The sequence below is a fragment of the Primulina eburnea genome, chromosome 4 (assembly GCF_022965805.1).
Source record: "Primulina eburnea isolate SZY01 chromosome 4, ASM2296580v1, whole genome shotgun sequence".
Classification (NCBI taxonomy): domain Eukaryota; kingdom Viridiplantae; phylum Streptophyta; class Magnoliopsida; order Lamiales; family Gesneriaceae; genus Primulina; species Primulina eburnea.
This window is the reverse complement of record NC_133104.1, coordinates 36,825,758-36,842,670: the sequence shown is the minus strand read 5'-3', so window position 1 is coordinate 36,842,670 and position 16,913 is coordinate 36,825,758. Positions and strand designations below refer to the sequence as shown.

At 35.2% G+C, this 16,913-nt stretch overlaps 2 protein-coding genes across 4 annotated transcripts; both read left to right on the top strand.

The window, feature by feature from the left end:
- Nucleotides 1-1,312: 1,312 nt before the first annotated feature.
- LOC140831055 (protein IQ-DOMAIN 5-like) lies at nt 1,313-6,995 on the top strand. 2 transcript variants are annotated; one of them, XM_073194770.1, is made up of 7 exons: nt 1,313-1,465; nt 2,160-2,254; nt 2,803-3,042; nt 4,699-4,926; nt 5,479-5,592; nt 5,746-6,253; nt 6,590-6,995. In XM_073194770.1, exons 2-7 carry the CDS (start codon nt 2,171-2,173, stop codon nt 6,739-6,741), a joined length of 1,326 nt encoding a protein of 441 aa, XP_073050871.1. In that variant the 5' UTR covers nt 1,313-1,465; nt 2,160-2,170; the 3' UTR covers nt 6,742-6,995. The 2 variants fall into 2 exon arrangements, with proteins under 2 accessions (XP_073050871.1, XP_073050872.1); XM_073194771.1 differs by having other exon boundaries at nt 1,461-1,598.
- A 6,863-nt stretch (nt 6,996-13,858) lies between these two features.
- On the top strand, nt 13,859-16,196 carry LOC140831054 (glycosyltransferase BC10-like). 2 transcript variants are annotated; one of them, XM_073194769.1, is made up of 2 exons: nt 13,859-15,093; nt 15,685-16,196. In XM_073194769.1, exon 1 carries the CDS (start codon nt 13,965-13,967, stop codon nt 15,069-15,071), a length of 1,107 nt encoding a protein of 368 aa, XP_073050870.1. In that variant the 5' UTR covers nt 13,859-13,964; the 3' UTR covers nt 15,072-15,093; nt 15,685-16,196. The 2 variants fall into 2 exon arrangements, with proteins under 2 accessions (XP_073050870.1, XP_073050869.1); XM_073194768.1 differs by having other exon boundaries at nt 13,859-15,083; nt 15,685-16,195.
- The last annotated feature ends 717 nt before the right edge of the window (nt 16,197-16,913 follow it).

The following is a 16,913-nucleotide window of genomic DNA, read 5'->3' as shown; positions in this document are numbered from 1 at the left end:
ACAGTATATATAGTGCACAAATCCAGGGAGACGTGATGCTAATTATGAATGTGTAGACCTGGTCCAGAGGGGGTCAAATCCGTTGAGTCGGTTCATCGAAAACATCTTGAGAGATAGTTTGGTTACGGTTTATATGTGTAAAACTCATCGATCCGTTAGGTTAGACAAGTTTGACTCGGCGAATCTGTCCATTTTTCTTATATTTTAAGTATACTACCAAGGTCGGTTCATCAAATGATCGTTAGAGATCTACGCTATAATTATCTGACCATTCTCGCCCTACGGGTTGACGGTTTTTTTTTTATAAAGAAATCTTTTATCGAGTTAACCGTCCTTTTTTTTTTTTTTTTTTTAAGATTGAAATCAACAAACGCGATGAAGTGATTGTTGTGCAACAGCCAACCAATCGGATCGGTCCGACCCGGATTGTGTAATATTGCTTCTAAATTTACTAAAACACAACTTTATTAAGGGAACATAACAAATGTCCACGAGGACTTTCAAGTTCCAGTTAGTTATTTTATCAATACTTTTTTATTTTAGTGATGCATGAGTTATTATCTTCTAACATCCTTAAAATCTTGTCCCTCCAGTTAGTTATTTTATCAGTACTTTTGATTTTAGTGATGTATGAGTTATTATCTCCTAACATCCTTAAAATCTTGTCCCTTTTATTTATGTATTTATTTCACTCGCTGTTTATTTTATCTAGCTATCGTGTTAATTGATTGTTTTCATTGAATATAGATTATATCATTACTTCAGTACCGTTTTCGCATTTAAAATTCTTTAGTAGTCCAGTTAAATCTAACCAGTCAAGAAAGAGTTTTAATAGCTGAAATTGTTAAAATAAACTAATTTTTTGCAAAATATTTAAAAGAATTTATTTACATCTCTAAACTCTTTTTCCATCTCCACACAATATTTAAATTTTTGTCATCCAGGTTTTAAGTTATTTATATTTTAAATTATTTTCAATATCACACTTTACCTATTATTGAGATCAATCATCTGGAAAAAAACGTTATTTATTAGTGTACGTTGAACATAATCTAAAATAATTAAATGTTATAAATAAGTTAATAAATTATGATTATATATATATATATTATTACTCTAATTTTTATATTACTAATAGAATTATAATATTAAAATTCAATTATTTATCCAATTATGTTAAAAATATTATTAATAGATATATGATGTGGTATGATTGTTATCACAATACAATCTGTACAATTAATCCATTATTTTTTAAAATTATATAAAATTTGTCACTTTCATCTTTTTATTCTCCTCGAACCAACCGGGATAAATTGGGAAGTAAAGCTGTGGGCCGAATAGTTGGGCCCGAACCCGGTGCCGACTAACCGAACAAAATCGAAAGTATCCCACATCGCTCGCTGTCTCATCTCGGCCATCAGCGCTACCCGAAGCATAATTTCAAATTTTTTGACGGCCACAGGTGATCTACGAAAGATCCGACCCTTATTTTGATTCTTGAATTAGATCTGGTGTGTTTAAAATTGCTGCATTTTAGTATGTTAGCTGAACTCAAGTTTCAATTTTCTGTTTTGCGAATTTCAAGCTGATTCTGGGTAGGATTGTGGTTAGAAAATCAGTCGATAGCGGTGTTTACGTTTGTCAGTCTTGATGGATTAGATGTTTGGCTCCTGATTTCTGTAATGGTTTCATAATTCAGAATTTACGTTGCTTGTATTATGTTTTTCTATGTTCCTCCAGTTTGCAAAGATAGTAATTTATCTTTTCTTTGATATCCCATTTCTGGATTTATGGGCTGATTCTGATGAACTGATCTTATCAGATATTAGAGACGAGTTTGCTTTTTTTTTTTTTTTCATCGCCAATAGTTTGAAGCTTATTAGTTATCCTTCCACTGGTTGATGACTTTGTTATGGTAATCTTGGAGGCGATTATCAGTAGTTAAATTATGATTTTTTTAATGGTGAATGGATAGAGGTTTTTACCTTTTCCCCTTTGAGTTTGTGATCTACATTCCACATTTACATAAGTTAGGTTCTTGTTTATGATTGAGCAAGATTTTATCGACATACTCGGTGTGTTACTTCTAATTGACATTTCATTGTCAAGAAACAACTATGCTTTTGCCTTTATAATCTTAATTTAACTTGTGGCAGGTTTGAGAAGAATGGGTGTCTCAAAGAAGTGGATCAAAGCATTGCTAAGTTTGAAAAAATCTGATAAATCACATTCTTTAGTAGGGCAAGAAAATGTAGGTGGCATTTTTTGTTATTTTTTAAATTCTGACACCCGCCGAATCTCTCTGTTATACCTTCACTCTATATTCTTTTTTAAAAAATTTATTCATTATTTAATTTATATTTTATTGAATCTTAAAGGGGCGTGAGAGAGGACAGAGATGGAGATGTTTTTTTTCTGAAATTATTTTTTAAAAATATACCACCCTTTCTATCATTATAGACCTGAATGTCCTGGTCTTTGGGCTTCTACATCCAACAACCCCATAATCAGAGTCTTGTTCAATCTTTCTGTATATAAGTGATATGATATTGAGGATAATTGAATACAGCATTATCTGTTGAATCCCACGAGATATTTGATTTTAAATACATAGCAGTTTAAAAGACTTGCATTATCTGTAGCCATAGCAGTTTAAATACAGCATTGTCTGTAGGAAAATACTACACGACCTCTATTTAAGACTTTTCAGACTTTTAAATAATAGTTAAATATTTACAATATTCTAAGTAGTTAATTGTATAGATATTACTATAATCTTGCTCTGGGCTATAAAAACAGAAATCAGGAAGCAGGCACCAAGGGAAGCACAGTGTGGAGATAGAAAGCAGCATACTTGGAGATGAAGCAAGTCAAAATGTGGCTATGGAGAATGAATATGCTAGGGGCATTAATATCCAATCAGTTTCAATCATCTCCCCTTCTGTTACAGCTCAGATGCAAAATACAGGGCAATATCAGCATAACATGAGAGAAGAATGGGCAGCCATATGGATTCAAACAGCCTTCAGAGGATTTCTGGTATCGAATCGATTTATTGTCTGGATTTTGCATTCCTTACTGGAGTTATACAAGTACTCAATTATTTTTACCTTGAACATGGGGATTGGACGGTCAATAATCCTTTCATCAGTAATCATTGCCTGCTTGTTTTTTGTGTTTTCCCCCTTCCATTGTTTTGACCTGAATAGTCATATAAGATGTAAAAGGAAGTAGTCAAACAGCATAGGAGCATGACATCTTTTAACAAGTAAAATCAGATCTGGTAAAGACCAGAATGCGATGTATTTAAATTGGTTCGACAGCTTTGAAAATTGATTTTTAATTATCAAGCTTTATTTACTTCGGCAAATATATGCCGAGGAAAAAAACGACCGAAGGAATATGGCAAAAATTATCCTACAGAAAATATAACTGAAAATATTCCCGAATTTCAGCTAAAAGATTGGTTAAAGACAGAAACAAATGACAACAATAAACTAAAGAAACAGACGGCAAAATTGAGTTATTCGGTCAAAACCAGTTCTAACGGTTTGGTTAGTTGTGTGCCACTTGACGACTAGTAGTTATGTAGACTAGCTTGATGATTTTTGTTTCAATTTTGCTTTGACGAAATGAAAATAAATTTTACATATTTAGTTCAGCCATGATGCAACTGATTATTTAAAATACTAATGGTAGATTAATTGTCAAAGAGGAGATATATAAGGCCTCAAATCTCGACATTAAGTTATTCGAATAGTCTTAATATCCATATTCCTTTACAAGTACCATGTTCAAATGTAGACTTTGCTTGTGCGTTACTCCTAAAAGTAGACAAGTTTGTCCCACCGTATTATGATACAAATTTCTCTCCGCATTTCCATTTATCGTTGAACATGTGCAATTGTTGCCACCGTCAGTTGAGGATACTAAAGTCTTGTGTCGTTGTGAGATCTTGTTGTTGATAATGGAGGTAACACACAATCTTGAACAATTTAGATGTATGCTCCATGTGCTAGTATGCTTCCTTCTCAGCTTCCTAAATTTATGCTGCAGTTACATTAAAGAAGGAAGTTTCTCCAAGCTCGTTTGTCATGGTGTTGAGGAGCCATGATTTTACTAGGTTATTCTCTGTTTCCAAGAACAAAAGTTGGGATCTCGAATCTCGGGTTTTCCAGCATCACCAGTGAGAGACTCGCCTTTCCTTTCCCGGATACCCTCGTAGACATCTCCTGTATGACTTTGGATGACATCTGATGATTAAGAACCCTTGTCAGCAGTCAGCAGCCATTTTTTACTTTATCTTTCCACAACCTGCTCTGGTGCCTGAAGATTTTAGGGAAATAGGGATATCACCCTCATTCCATTGATAAAATAAATTCCAACAACAATATATGCAAAGAGGGGAAAGAAAACCTAACTAAGGAATGTGAACTAATTATGCTCAAAAAATGGTAACTGAGAACGCACCCTAATTTCAACTAAAAGATTGGTCAAAGATTCAACAAATCGCAATATTAAAAGGAGGGAAAAAACAGAAAAATTCAGTAGATTTAACCTAAATAATTCTACGTTTTGAAATCAAAATCCATGTACCCTGCCTTGTAAATTTGAACTCTTAGTTTATCTAGTCCTATGAAGATTGACTATTTGTTGACATCGTTATTATTGTTTCTGTGCCGTATTATGTATCAGGCTAGACGCGCTTTACGTGCTTTAAAAGGATTGGTGAGACTTCAAGCTCTTGTCAGGGGTCATGCTGTGAGAAAACAAGCAGCTATCACCCTCCGTTGTATGCAAGCTTTAGTAAGAGTTCAGGCTCGTGTCCGAGCTAGACATGTTCGCATGGCATTAGAAAACCAAACATCACAACAGAAACTTCAACAACAACGTGAACATGAGGCGCATATTAAAGAAATTGAAGTATGTTGAAGTATGCAGTCTTTGATAAGTATTGATTTGTTGTGGTGTGCTTGAGTATATGAATTTAGACTAGTGAAGCTACTTAACATGCAAATAGCAAATAGAAGCTGGAAATAGATAAATCTTAAATGGATTTAGCATAAGATATCATGTAAGCTTCCTTCATTCCATCTTTGGGTTTACTCAGAATCTTGCTCATATGCAAAATTTCAAATTGTTTATATCCAGTTTTTCCAAAATTTAAGGAACTGACTGCAGTGAAAAAAGATCAAAATCTTGTTTGAAGTTGTGAATGAAAACTATCATTCTGATTCATTTAAAAGTATCTCTGTATGAAACTCGATCCCGAATTGTTTTAAGAAGATTTTGAACTCACGAATTTGATGGGTATGCCGTAAGGGCGCATTGGCCCGTTTTTTAGATGAATACCGGCAGAGGCAAAAATTGTTTTCTTGTTCATTCAATGATATGTTCTTTGAGTCCACTAGTTTGTGGCTTACAGGCTCTACCTTGGGCTTTATGTAGTGTCTGATCTGTTCACTGTTAACTCAGGAGGGATGGTGTGACAGTGTTGGATCTGTTGAAGAAATCCATGCCAAGTTTTTAAAGAGGAAGGAGGCAGCTGCCAAGCGTGAAAGAGCTATGGCATATGCTTTGGCTAACCAGGTGGTATTCTCTGTCAGTTGTGACTTATTTAACCTTTTCCAAGTAATACACAAACTGTTAAGTAATTTGTAAAATGCAGCAATCTTTGGAGAAAGTTGTTTGCATAATTTTTACAATTGCCTATATTTCCTTGAGTGAAATTCCTATATGCAGTGGCAGGCAGGATCAAAACTGCAAGCTTTAACTTCAGATTTTGAGCCAGATAAAAGCAACTGGGGCTGGAATTGGTTGGAGAGATGGATGGCTGTTCGCCCATGGGAAAACCGCATTCTAGATGTTAACCTCAAAGATGGTGTTAAAATTCTTGAGAATGAACCAGATGAAGCAAATAACGTATCCACAAATCTGTCGAATTCCGCTGGGAGAATGTCGGGATTAAACATTGCAAATGGAAAAATAGGTCCCCGTTCAAGAAATTACTACATCGTAAATGAAAAAAGGCCATCACAGTCTGATGGCTGCAGTTCTTCACTCAACAGGTCAACTGACACGCATGAAATACCCGCCCTATTGGATACAGTGACTAAACCAGTTCCTGGAGACTTGGTTGAGGAAGCTACATCAAAACCCAAGAATGGTTCAAGATCTCTAAGTAATCCTAAAGAAAGATCCTCGCTTGCAGATAAACAAGCAAAGAAGAGACTGTCTCTTCCTGGCTCTGGTCAGTCTCTCTCTCTCTCTCTCTCTCTCTCTATATATATATATATATATATATATATATATATATATATATATTATGTGCGTCTGCAATTGTCTCAGTATCTGAAATCCTATCATTTCGTTCTTAATTCATCCACTTGGCGCACTTGTTAAAGTACTTCTACCATCTAAACCCACAACTTTCTCTGATTTTCAAAAAAAATTCTAATATCTCTGATTTTTATGTCTTGAACTGTGCTTTATCAAAATGGTGTATCATGGACACAACACAACTAAGTTTCTGAAATCACTTGGATCGCTGCGAAACAGCTTACATTTTTACTTCTGATTTGGATAGGACTTGACCATGGTATGCAACCAGCAAGGCCACTCAATCGAACGGCTGTTAAAAGGTCTCCTATTGCTCAGAAGACTCTAAAAGATAAGTCCAAATTGCATGGAAATGATTCTAAACCTTCACCGGTCAATAGCTTTTCACCATCGGCATAAGATCCTTGTCTCGCTCATCTGCCATCATTTTATCATTTTGCACATACAGAGCGTGCTCTCTGAGCAAAATGTGATGGCATTACATCACTTCTTGATAATGTATAAATTTGAATTGTTTGTGCACAAACTGGATGATGTATTTATTTGTTCATCAACGTTATTTACTGCTCGTATTTGAGCTACTGAGTCGCCGGTTGTTGGACTGTGCCCTTTGTCCATTCTTGATCCTGAGATCGAAGAAATCTTTGAATTTACTCTCTTTTGGGTTTCTATTTTATCTCAAGATCGGATATTAAACAATTTAGCTCTTCGAATTCTATTCTAGTCGATTTACTAAGTATTGTTTGATTATTTTTAAGCAAATTTTATCTATATTTTATTTGTTCCGAGATTAAAATTTAATTAGACGCAAATGATTGCTCAGATTATTTTTAAAACTGATAATACAATTCAAACAAAAAAGCAAGAAAAATTTAAGCATGAAATGATAATAAAAAGAAAAACGTCCTTCAGTTACTGCTGCATATCCATTTTAATATTTGAAATCCTCGATCTTTCAAAATATATCTTGAAAAAATAATGATATGATGGCAAGTTGTACTCAATAAAAATAAAAGGAAATTAAAATATGTGCATGCAACTTCAAGTTGGAGCTGCGGATGGTGAACGGTGTTATCAACACATGTTCATTAATCTCATCACCGTCGATGAATACAGCTTCTTGCTCCGACGTAAGTTCGGCTGAGAGCGGAGCCATCTTTGAGTTAGTGTGGGGTCTAGCTCCACCTATTTTTTTTTTTCGGTTTTAACTGAATTTACTATCGTCTAATACGATAGTAGCATTTGTGAATCCTGCAGATAACTATGGAAGAGCTTCTCAATGAATGGTCTTCTTTTAATCTAGAAGAAACCCGGTTACAACAAGCCTAGAGAAAGCTTTTGAGGACACTATCAACCAACTCTGGGGGATCGATGGCATGAAATTAAGGTGCTAGCCAACAATCACTTTATATTATTTACATTTCCATCGGAAGGGGACATTGTCTTGATCAGATTCTCTCTATGGAACCACGGAATTTTTCTCGCTCGACGCTTGCTGTTACTCCGTAGGAGGTTCGAGGGATTCTATATGGGCGATGTTGGATCTTTCCCCACTACGGGAGAGAGCATCAAATATATCTCCTTCAAGGATGATCCCCGGAGCTTGGACTTCTCATTGGCAATACTATTGGTGAATGTAGCTCAATGGACGAGGAAGAATATGGACGTTGTCTGGGAACTTTTATACGGATTTGAGTTAAATTTGATGTTGCTGAGCCTCTTCATTAGGTTGCTAAACTCACTTTGGATTCCCAATCCCCTCCTGTGGGGTCCTACTTGGCTATGAAAAACTACCCGAATATTGTTATGATGGTCGTCGGTTTGGACATCAACTCAAAGAGTTCCCACTTCCTGTCTGTGATCTGGAAATTAATGCGCTGAAATATGTATATGGCCCGTAGGTGAGAGCCAATGATGATAAGGAGCAATTGCCTCGTGTATTTTTTTGTTAAATTCATCTCCATTTCCGGCATATTAACGAGCAACATCCAAGGAGAAACAAATGAGCTCAGAAATGGAGTTTATAGGCCAAAAGAGGGAACTTTAGTCGGAGGACAAACTTGATGAGTTTCCCGACACGACAAAGTAATGGACGACAATGACTTTATCACGATTCCGGTTTCCAAAAGACGATATGCAAAGAGTCAATTGATCATCTCAATCGACTCTTAGAAGCTTGGAGATATCAGGAAGAGATTTCGTGATTTATCTCATTCAATCAGTCGTTACGAGCAAAACAAGCATAAATATTTCCCTTCAAGTTATTTCTACAAGACAAAGGTGGTAAAAACTCATCCTATGTCTGGACAAGTTTGCTTTGTGGGAAAGATTTACTGGCTAAAGGAATATGTTAGAGAATTGGACGTGGTACGAGGGTCAAAGTGTTCCAGGACCCATGGTTTTTGAGACCTCATTCATTTTGATGAATTTGAAAGAAAAAAGACAAAGACGCTAAAAGAAACAAGAAGCTAATTTTAGCTCGTGTTTATTCATCTCATATAAGATCATATGTATAGAAGATACAATCATAATCAACTTCATTAAACAATCCCTAAATATTGTAATTTAAAACAAAGATCAATTATTCCATAAATACTATGCAATGATTTGCAATTTATTAAAAAAAGAAAAAAAGGAATCAATGCTTGATTTCCTTGAAGGATGTCAACAATCAACACTCCTTCTTGAGATTCTTCTTTAACACTCCAAGCATTGATCGTAGCTGCTGAATCTTAGCTTTGGAAGTGCCTTTGTGAGAATGTCCGCAACTTGATTCTCTGAACTGATATGTTCAAGTTTTATTTCTCCAATCTTCTCAGCTTCTCTAATTGTATGATATTTAACATTTATATGCTTGGTTCTTCCATGTTGCACAAGATTTTTTGCAATGGATATTGCTGATTTATTATCAACACAGGTTGTTGTTTCTTTCTTTTGAGGGTGGCCAAAATCTGTTAGAACTTTTCTAAGCCAGACAGTTTGATTTGCTGCATTTGCAGCTGAGATATACTCAGCTTCTGCGGAGGATTGAGCCACCACCTCTTGTTTTATTTTTGAGTTCCATGAAAAAACTCCACTTCCAAAAGAAAACAGTAACCTGATGTGCTCTTTGAGTCATCAATACTCCCAGCCCAATTGCTATCTGAAAAACCTTGAAGGTTTCCTCTTTCAAGTTTGCTAAACCAAACCCCAAAATCAGTAGTCCTTTTGATGTATCTTAAGACCCTTTTAGCCACTTCGAAATAAATTTTACTTGGAGTCGCATAAATCTTGAAAGCAAACTTGCTGAAAACATTATATCTGGTCTTGTTGAGGATAAACATAGCAAACTACCAACAATACTTCTATAAACAGAAGCATTTTTTTTTTCACTTCCATCTTTTTTTGCTAGCTTCTCATTTACATCCAAAGGAGTTGCTGCTGGTATAGCTTTGTCTATATGAAACTTTTTTCCCATGCATACTTTGTTTGAGATATGAAAATACCTTTATTTGATTGGTTGATTTCCATTTCAAGAAAATATCTCATATCTCCTAAGTTAGACGTGTCAAATTCTTGCTCCATCTTCATTTTAAAACCTTTTACAGCCACTGCATCTCCTACTGTCACCAAAAGATCATCAACATATAACGAAATCATTAGCTTTACTTTATCTTCAGATTTTAGTGTATACAATGTGGCTTCATTTTCACTTTTAACTAGGCCATTTTGTAACAAGTATGCATCAATCCTGCTCTACCAGGCTCGTGGAGCCTTCTTCAACCCATAGAGTGCCTTGATGAGTTTGTAGACTTTATCTTCTTCCCTGGAGACTATAAATACTTCAAGATGCTCTACATATATATCTTCTTCAAATAAACCATTGAGAAAAGCTGATTCGACATCCAAATGATAAATTTTCCATCCTTGCTTTGCTGCTAGAGCTACTAGAAGTCTAATGGTATCATGTCTTGCCACTGGAGCAAAAGTATTTGTATAATCAACCCCTGGCTGTTGGAGATAACCTTTAACAACTAATCTTGCCTTAAGTTTGTTAATAGAACCATCTGAGTTCAATTTGGTTCTATAAACCTACTTAACACCAATTACTTTTTGATTGATTGGCTTCTCTACCAGTTTCCAGGTATGATTTTTTTTGTATCATGTTGATTTCCTCCTCCATGGCTTTTCTCCATCCTTCATGACTTGATGCTTCTTTGTAGTTTGCTGGTTCAAGTTTCAATACATTGCATCTTTCATAAATCTCTTGTAAGGATCTAGTTCCTCGTATACTTTGTTCATCACCATCTGAATCTTCTTCCTCAATAATTGTAGTTTGTTTATCATGTCGAATTTCTGCTTAAATTTTGTTCTGTGCTTTCAGTTTTTTCCTTTCCAAGCCCAAATAGCAGCTTCATCAAACTTGACATTGCGACGACTTACCACTATTTTTCCAGTTCTAAAATTGAAAATTCTGTATCCTTTGGTGACGTCGCTGTATCCCAAGAAGATCCCAACATCTGATTTCTTGTCAAGTTCGTCTCTTTTCTCCTCTGGAATATTCATATAGCACACACATCCAAATATCCTTAAATGCTCTACAGTGGCTTGCTACTGTACCATTTTTCAAATGGAACATGAAAGTTCAAGTTTTTTGTTGGTAGCAAATTCAGTAAATACACTGCCATATTTACTGCTTCAGCCCAAAACTCTTTGGGCAATTCTTTTTCATGCAGAAGACATCTTGCCATTTCCATTGCTGTTCTATTTTTCCTTTCACTTACCTCGTTTTGTTGTGGAGTATATGGAACAGTAAGTTGATGCTTTATTCCTTCTTCATCACAGAACAATTTGAATTTTTTTGAAACATACTCTGCCCCATTGTCATATCTGAGCATGTTAATTTGACAACCCACTTCCTTTTCCACATGTGCTATAAACTTCTTAAATTCCCATAATACTTCTGATTTTTGCTTCAAAAATCTAACCCTACAAAACCTTGAGTAATCATCGATAAATAATAGAAAATACATGCTATTGTTCAAAGTTTTTGTGCTCATTGGCCCACAAACATCAGAGTGTATAAGCTGTAATTTTTCAACAGCTCTCCAATTACTTTCAGAGAATGGCAGTTTGTGTTGTTTACCAAATTGACATGCTTCACATATTTCATTTTTTTCTTCAAAGATAGTTTTGGTACTTTTAGGAGTGTTGATGTTAATAGTACCTTTGCCTTTGACATCTACCCATGCTCCATTTCCCATTCTTACTTTAGAAGCATAACTTTTTTCCAAATCTCTGAATATTTTCTCCTCATATGTCATGTGGTTTGAGCAGCCACTGTCAACAAGCCATGTGTTTACTTCTCTTTCGGCAGCGTGATGTGTAACAACAAATAAATTCTCTATTGGTTTCTCAAGATTTTCAGCCACTTGTGTCTGCTGGATATGTTCTCCTTTTCCTTTTACAAAATCTTGCAATATGTCCAAATTGATTGCAAAATTTGCATTGAACATCTGGTCTGAACCAACATGCTTTTTCAGCATGTGATTTCTTTTTGCAGTGAGTACAAGGTGGATATTTGTCTTTTTTTCCACCTCTTTGTTCATTATATTTTTTTTCTTTCCCTTTGTATTCTCCAGTATTCTTCTTTCCACTGCTTGGTTGACCTTCACTTAATCTTGCCATGAATGGTCCCTCATATGCTTCTTCCTACCTTATGCTTATTCTTTGCTCTATGGCTTGAAAAGCATTCATTACTTCTATCAAAGTAATAGTTGAGAGATCTCTCGAAACTTCCAGTGACGAGATTTTTGCATCGAATCTCGTCGGGACACTTACGAGGACTTACTCACTATTATTCTATCCGGCAGATCTTCTCCATGAAGCCTGAGTTGATTCACTATCCTCATTAGCCTATCAGTATAATCCTTTATAGTTTCAGAATCACGCATTCTAAGAATCTCAAACTCCCTCCATAAATTCAGTACTTAAATTTGCCTTGTTCTGTCACTCCCTTGGAACTCTTGTTTCAATCGGTCCCAAGCTTGTTTTGCTGTTTCGCAGTTCATGATTCATGTGAAAATAAGTTCTGAAACCGATGAGTGAATTGCAGCCAAAGCTTTGTATTTCTTTGCGTGGAGGGTCTCTACCTGTTTCCACAACATCCCAGAGGTCCAATGCCTTCAAATATGCCTTCATTTTCACAGCCCAAAAAGGAAAATTATCCCCGTTGAAACTTGGAGGTGAAGGAGTAGAGAAACCTTTGAATGCCATTGAGTTTTTTTTTAAAAGTGTAAAAACAGTGGTTGGGAATGAAAAACTTGCTGGCTTCTTCTTCTTCTTTTCAGCTCTTATAGATCATAATGCTCTGATACCATGATGAATTTGAAAGAAAAAGTACAAAGACGTTAAAAGAAACAAGAAGCTAATTTTACATAGTGTTTATTCATCTCATATAAGATCATATATATAGGAGATACAATCATAATCAACTCCACTAAACAATCTCCTAAATATTCTAATTTAAAACAAAGATCAATTATTCCATAAATACTATGCAATGATCTACAATTTATGAAAAAAAAAAAAAGAATCAATGCTTGATTTCCTTGAAGGATGTCATATTTTGTTAACAAACATCATTTTATATATATATATATCGATACATGACATATACGTTGAGCTATAATTTTTGAAAACTTTGATATCACTGGATTTTAAGATTGTTTCAGGTATATGAGATACAATATTATGTCTGTCATTTTGTGGATCGTAAAGAAATAGTCATTTGTGGCCTCTATTGACCGGTTGAGATTTGACGACGCTTTATCGATGTTATCATATGGATATCCCCATCTTTAAATGAGGCATGTGTACATGCTCGAACTTGATGATTCGATAGTGATTCGATTGGTTATAATATAATCTCAGTGGATATACAATGTTGCCACAACATGCACATATTGCAAATAATATATAGTTTTATTGATTAATTTATGGTTGCAAAAAGAACAATATATTACATTACAATCCTTTTAGTATTGAAATTACATTTAGTAATGATTGTGAGCTCGTGTTAAATGAATGAAAATTTTAAACTGATTTTCGTTGTAATTAGTTATCTTGAAAGATATATTAAGTAAATCATGAAACTTGTGCAAATATGTGTCACCATCTTTTCTTCTCTTTTTTTTCTAAAAAAAAAGGTTACGAATGATGGTAAACCCTAATACATATAAATAAGAAGACAACAAACAACAAATATCTATCAAGTAACCTTTTCTATTTCAAATATTGTAAATCGTTGCTTTCTCAAATAAATAAATCCAAGCTTCATTTTTTTCAAATATAATATTATGTTATATTTTCCTAATAAGCTACAAATTTATGATTAAATAAAATTATGTATATATATATGACAATATAAAACCAAGAAAAAGTCCACTTAACGCCGTTAATCTCATGACCCATTTTCCGTCTGGTATTACTTCACTCCCACTCCTATTTTTTTATATTATTATTATTATCGCCATCGTTGAGATTCTCCTGCACTCTCCTGTCTAATCCCCACCGTCGCCGTCGCCGTCGCCGTCGCCTTCATTAGTGACGAAAGCTCTAGAAGTTTTTCTCATCATACCCTCATGGTGATGATTTCGACACCATCTGCCGCACTGATCCCAACCCTAACTCTCCTAATCTCTCTACCAATTTTCTTCTACTTCTTGGCCCCTCGAATTCTCCCTCCTCGACAAATTATCATCTCCAATCCCGAGGAGCTCGATGATCTCTCGCTGTTCCACAAGGCCATCGCCATGGATTCCGCCAATTTCTCCCGCCGCCCGCACCCTCGCCTCCCCTCCGTCAAATCCCACCTCTCGTCCGGGAAACTCCGCCGACCCAAGATCGCTTTCCTCTTCCTCACTAACTCCAACCTCCATTTCGCTCTCCTTTGGGAGCGCTTCTTCACGTCCTCGAATCTGACCATTAAAACCCACGATTTGTATAATATTTACGTCCACGCAGACCCTGTTGTGAAGATTGATCCTTTGGATGGTGTGTTTAAGGGAAAAATTATCCCTTCTAAACGGACTCAGAGATCCTCCCCTACTCTCATTTCCTCCACACGCCGCCTTCTAGCGGCTGCGATTCTGGATGACCCCGCTAACACGTACTTTGCTCTGGTTTCGCAGACCTGCATCCCACTTCATTCTTTCAATTATTTGTATAGCTTTCTGTTTGATCTACGCAGAATGTCGAGGGGTTTGGAGTTTTCAAGCTACATTGAGATTCTGGATGATGATCCGAATTTATGGGACAGGTACAATGCTAGAGGAGATAATGTGATGCTACCTGAGGTGCATTTTAATGAATTCCGAGTGGGTTCTCAGTTTTTTGTGCTTACTCGAAAGCACGCCTTGACAGTGATCAAGGATCGGAAGCTATGGAGGAAGTTTAAGCTTCCATGTTTGAATCAAAATTCCTGTTATCCAGAGGAGCATTATTTCCCCTCACTTTTATCGATGCAGGATCCCAATGGTACTACTCATTATACATTAACAAGGGTGAATTGGACCGATAGTGTGAATGGGCATCCACACACTTATCATCCCCCTGAAGTGTCCCCTGAACTGATATACACGCTCAGGAAATCAAATTCGAGTTATTCTTACATGTTTGCCCGAAAATTCTCGCCAGATTGCTTGAAACCTTTGATGGAAATAGCTGATTCGGTTATGTTCAAGGATTGATCTTTACACTTGGTAAGTAAAGGTAGATTTTTTCTTGTCATTTTTATGCTAATTGTGCTTTGTTTGTGAGTACATTTTACGCAGTTTACTATTGGTGAGTCTACTGGGTAGGTTTATGAGGGATAGTGAATGAATAATTGATTATTGTCTACTAAAAAAATGTAGATTGTTGTTTACGTTGTTTAGGTTAGTTGATTGAATTAATGCAACGTAGATCTTATGTTGGAAAAATCCTTTACCATATTGACTTTTTTGGAGATTGATTTTGATGGGAGGTTGTGTGAATTTAGTCTAAGGTTGTATATTTCTTGTTAAGATTAGAAAAAGGATTTTTTTCATACTTTTTTCATTTATGAAAATATCATCTTTCATCGCCATATTTACCTTTTTGAGATAGATTGTGATGGAATGTACTGTGGATTTAATGGGGAAGATATTTATACCTCACATTAGCCAAATGGTTCTTTGCATGCTCTCATATGAAGAGTGAATTGTCCAAATTATTTCTTCATTTGTTTGTGTATGCGGTTGTTCTTTGTATACTGTAATTTTTTGTTTGTTTTCAAGTTCAAAATATAACCTTGTCAATCTATCATTTTTGTATTTGTTACAGAAGTGAAAAGCTAAACAAAACTTTGAGGCTTTTGAGTGAAATGATGTTGGAGTTGCCCTCATGGGATTAGGCTTTTAGGGGCTGTTGAAAGTAAGTGCCCCCAACCAAAGTAACCCAAAGGAGTCCAACTCAACTATGGAAGAGTGCTAAATATTCTATGAGCCTACCTTTTGATCTAGTGGCACTGGAAGAGGTCTCAGGTTGTTCGCCCCTATGCTTGATACCATTAAATATCCAAAATTTTGAAGTGGATGTGTTTATATGGTGATCTGATGAATTCAAAAAGAATAGGGTAGTTGAGTTTTGTGATACGGGCTTTTTGTTTTTGGCAGTGTAGAATGTTTTTGGCTTTAGCTTCAAGAGAGAATGGAACAATCCCAAAGCCATAACTCTTGATGCATTTTTGTGTTAGTGGATTGAGGAAGCTAAACTCAAAGATGAGAATCTCCTATTTCATAACCATAATTTTTTGAGTAGGTCTATTTTAGATGGTATCACATGTCTTTATTCATGAAACTTGTCAATCATGTATATATTTATAATTAAAGTAATATTTTTTATGGTTGACCTAAATAGAATATCCATCTCACAAAATTGACTCGTGACATCGTATCACAAGAATTTTTATATTTTCTCTTTCAAAATTTGTTCTGTAAAATCTTTTGTTATCATAAATGTAAATAAATGATTCGTTTGTATCGAAACAATTTTTAAAATTGTCCATGAATACACGAATTGTAAATAAAATATTTATTTATAATTGTGATTGACCAGTATTAGTGTTCCATCCTATTTATGGTAGATACTAGGTAGGTTCAATGTTGTATGGTGGAACATTTTCAAAATATAGGCCGATTATCTACGAGGTGATATACACCAAATGGAGCAAAGAATATCCACAAATTTTGTTGTATTATTTTTATCATAAATTTGTGAATATCTATCTATAGCTTTAACAACACTATCTTGATCATCAAAAGAATAACTCTGAACAAAAAGATTAAAGTAAAGAAAGTAAGGGGGTAGTTAATTCATCTTCTTTTATTCCACCTACACACATTTTCATCAAAATCCAAGAGACTTGAAAAACCATTCAACCACACATGTTACATGTATATAATGGTCACCCTCGTAGAAGTCAATATCATACCATTTTATAACACACAATGAAAAAAATCTCAAAAAAAATTGTTATATTGGCCCTTGTACTATTACTTTCATCATGTGTT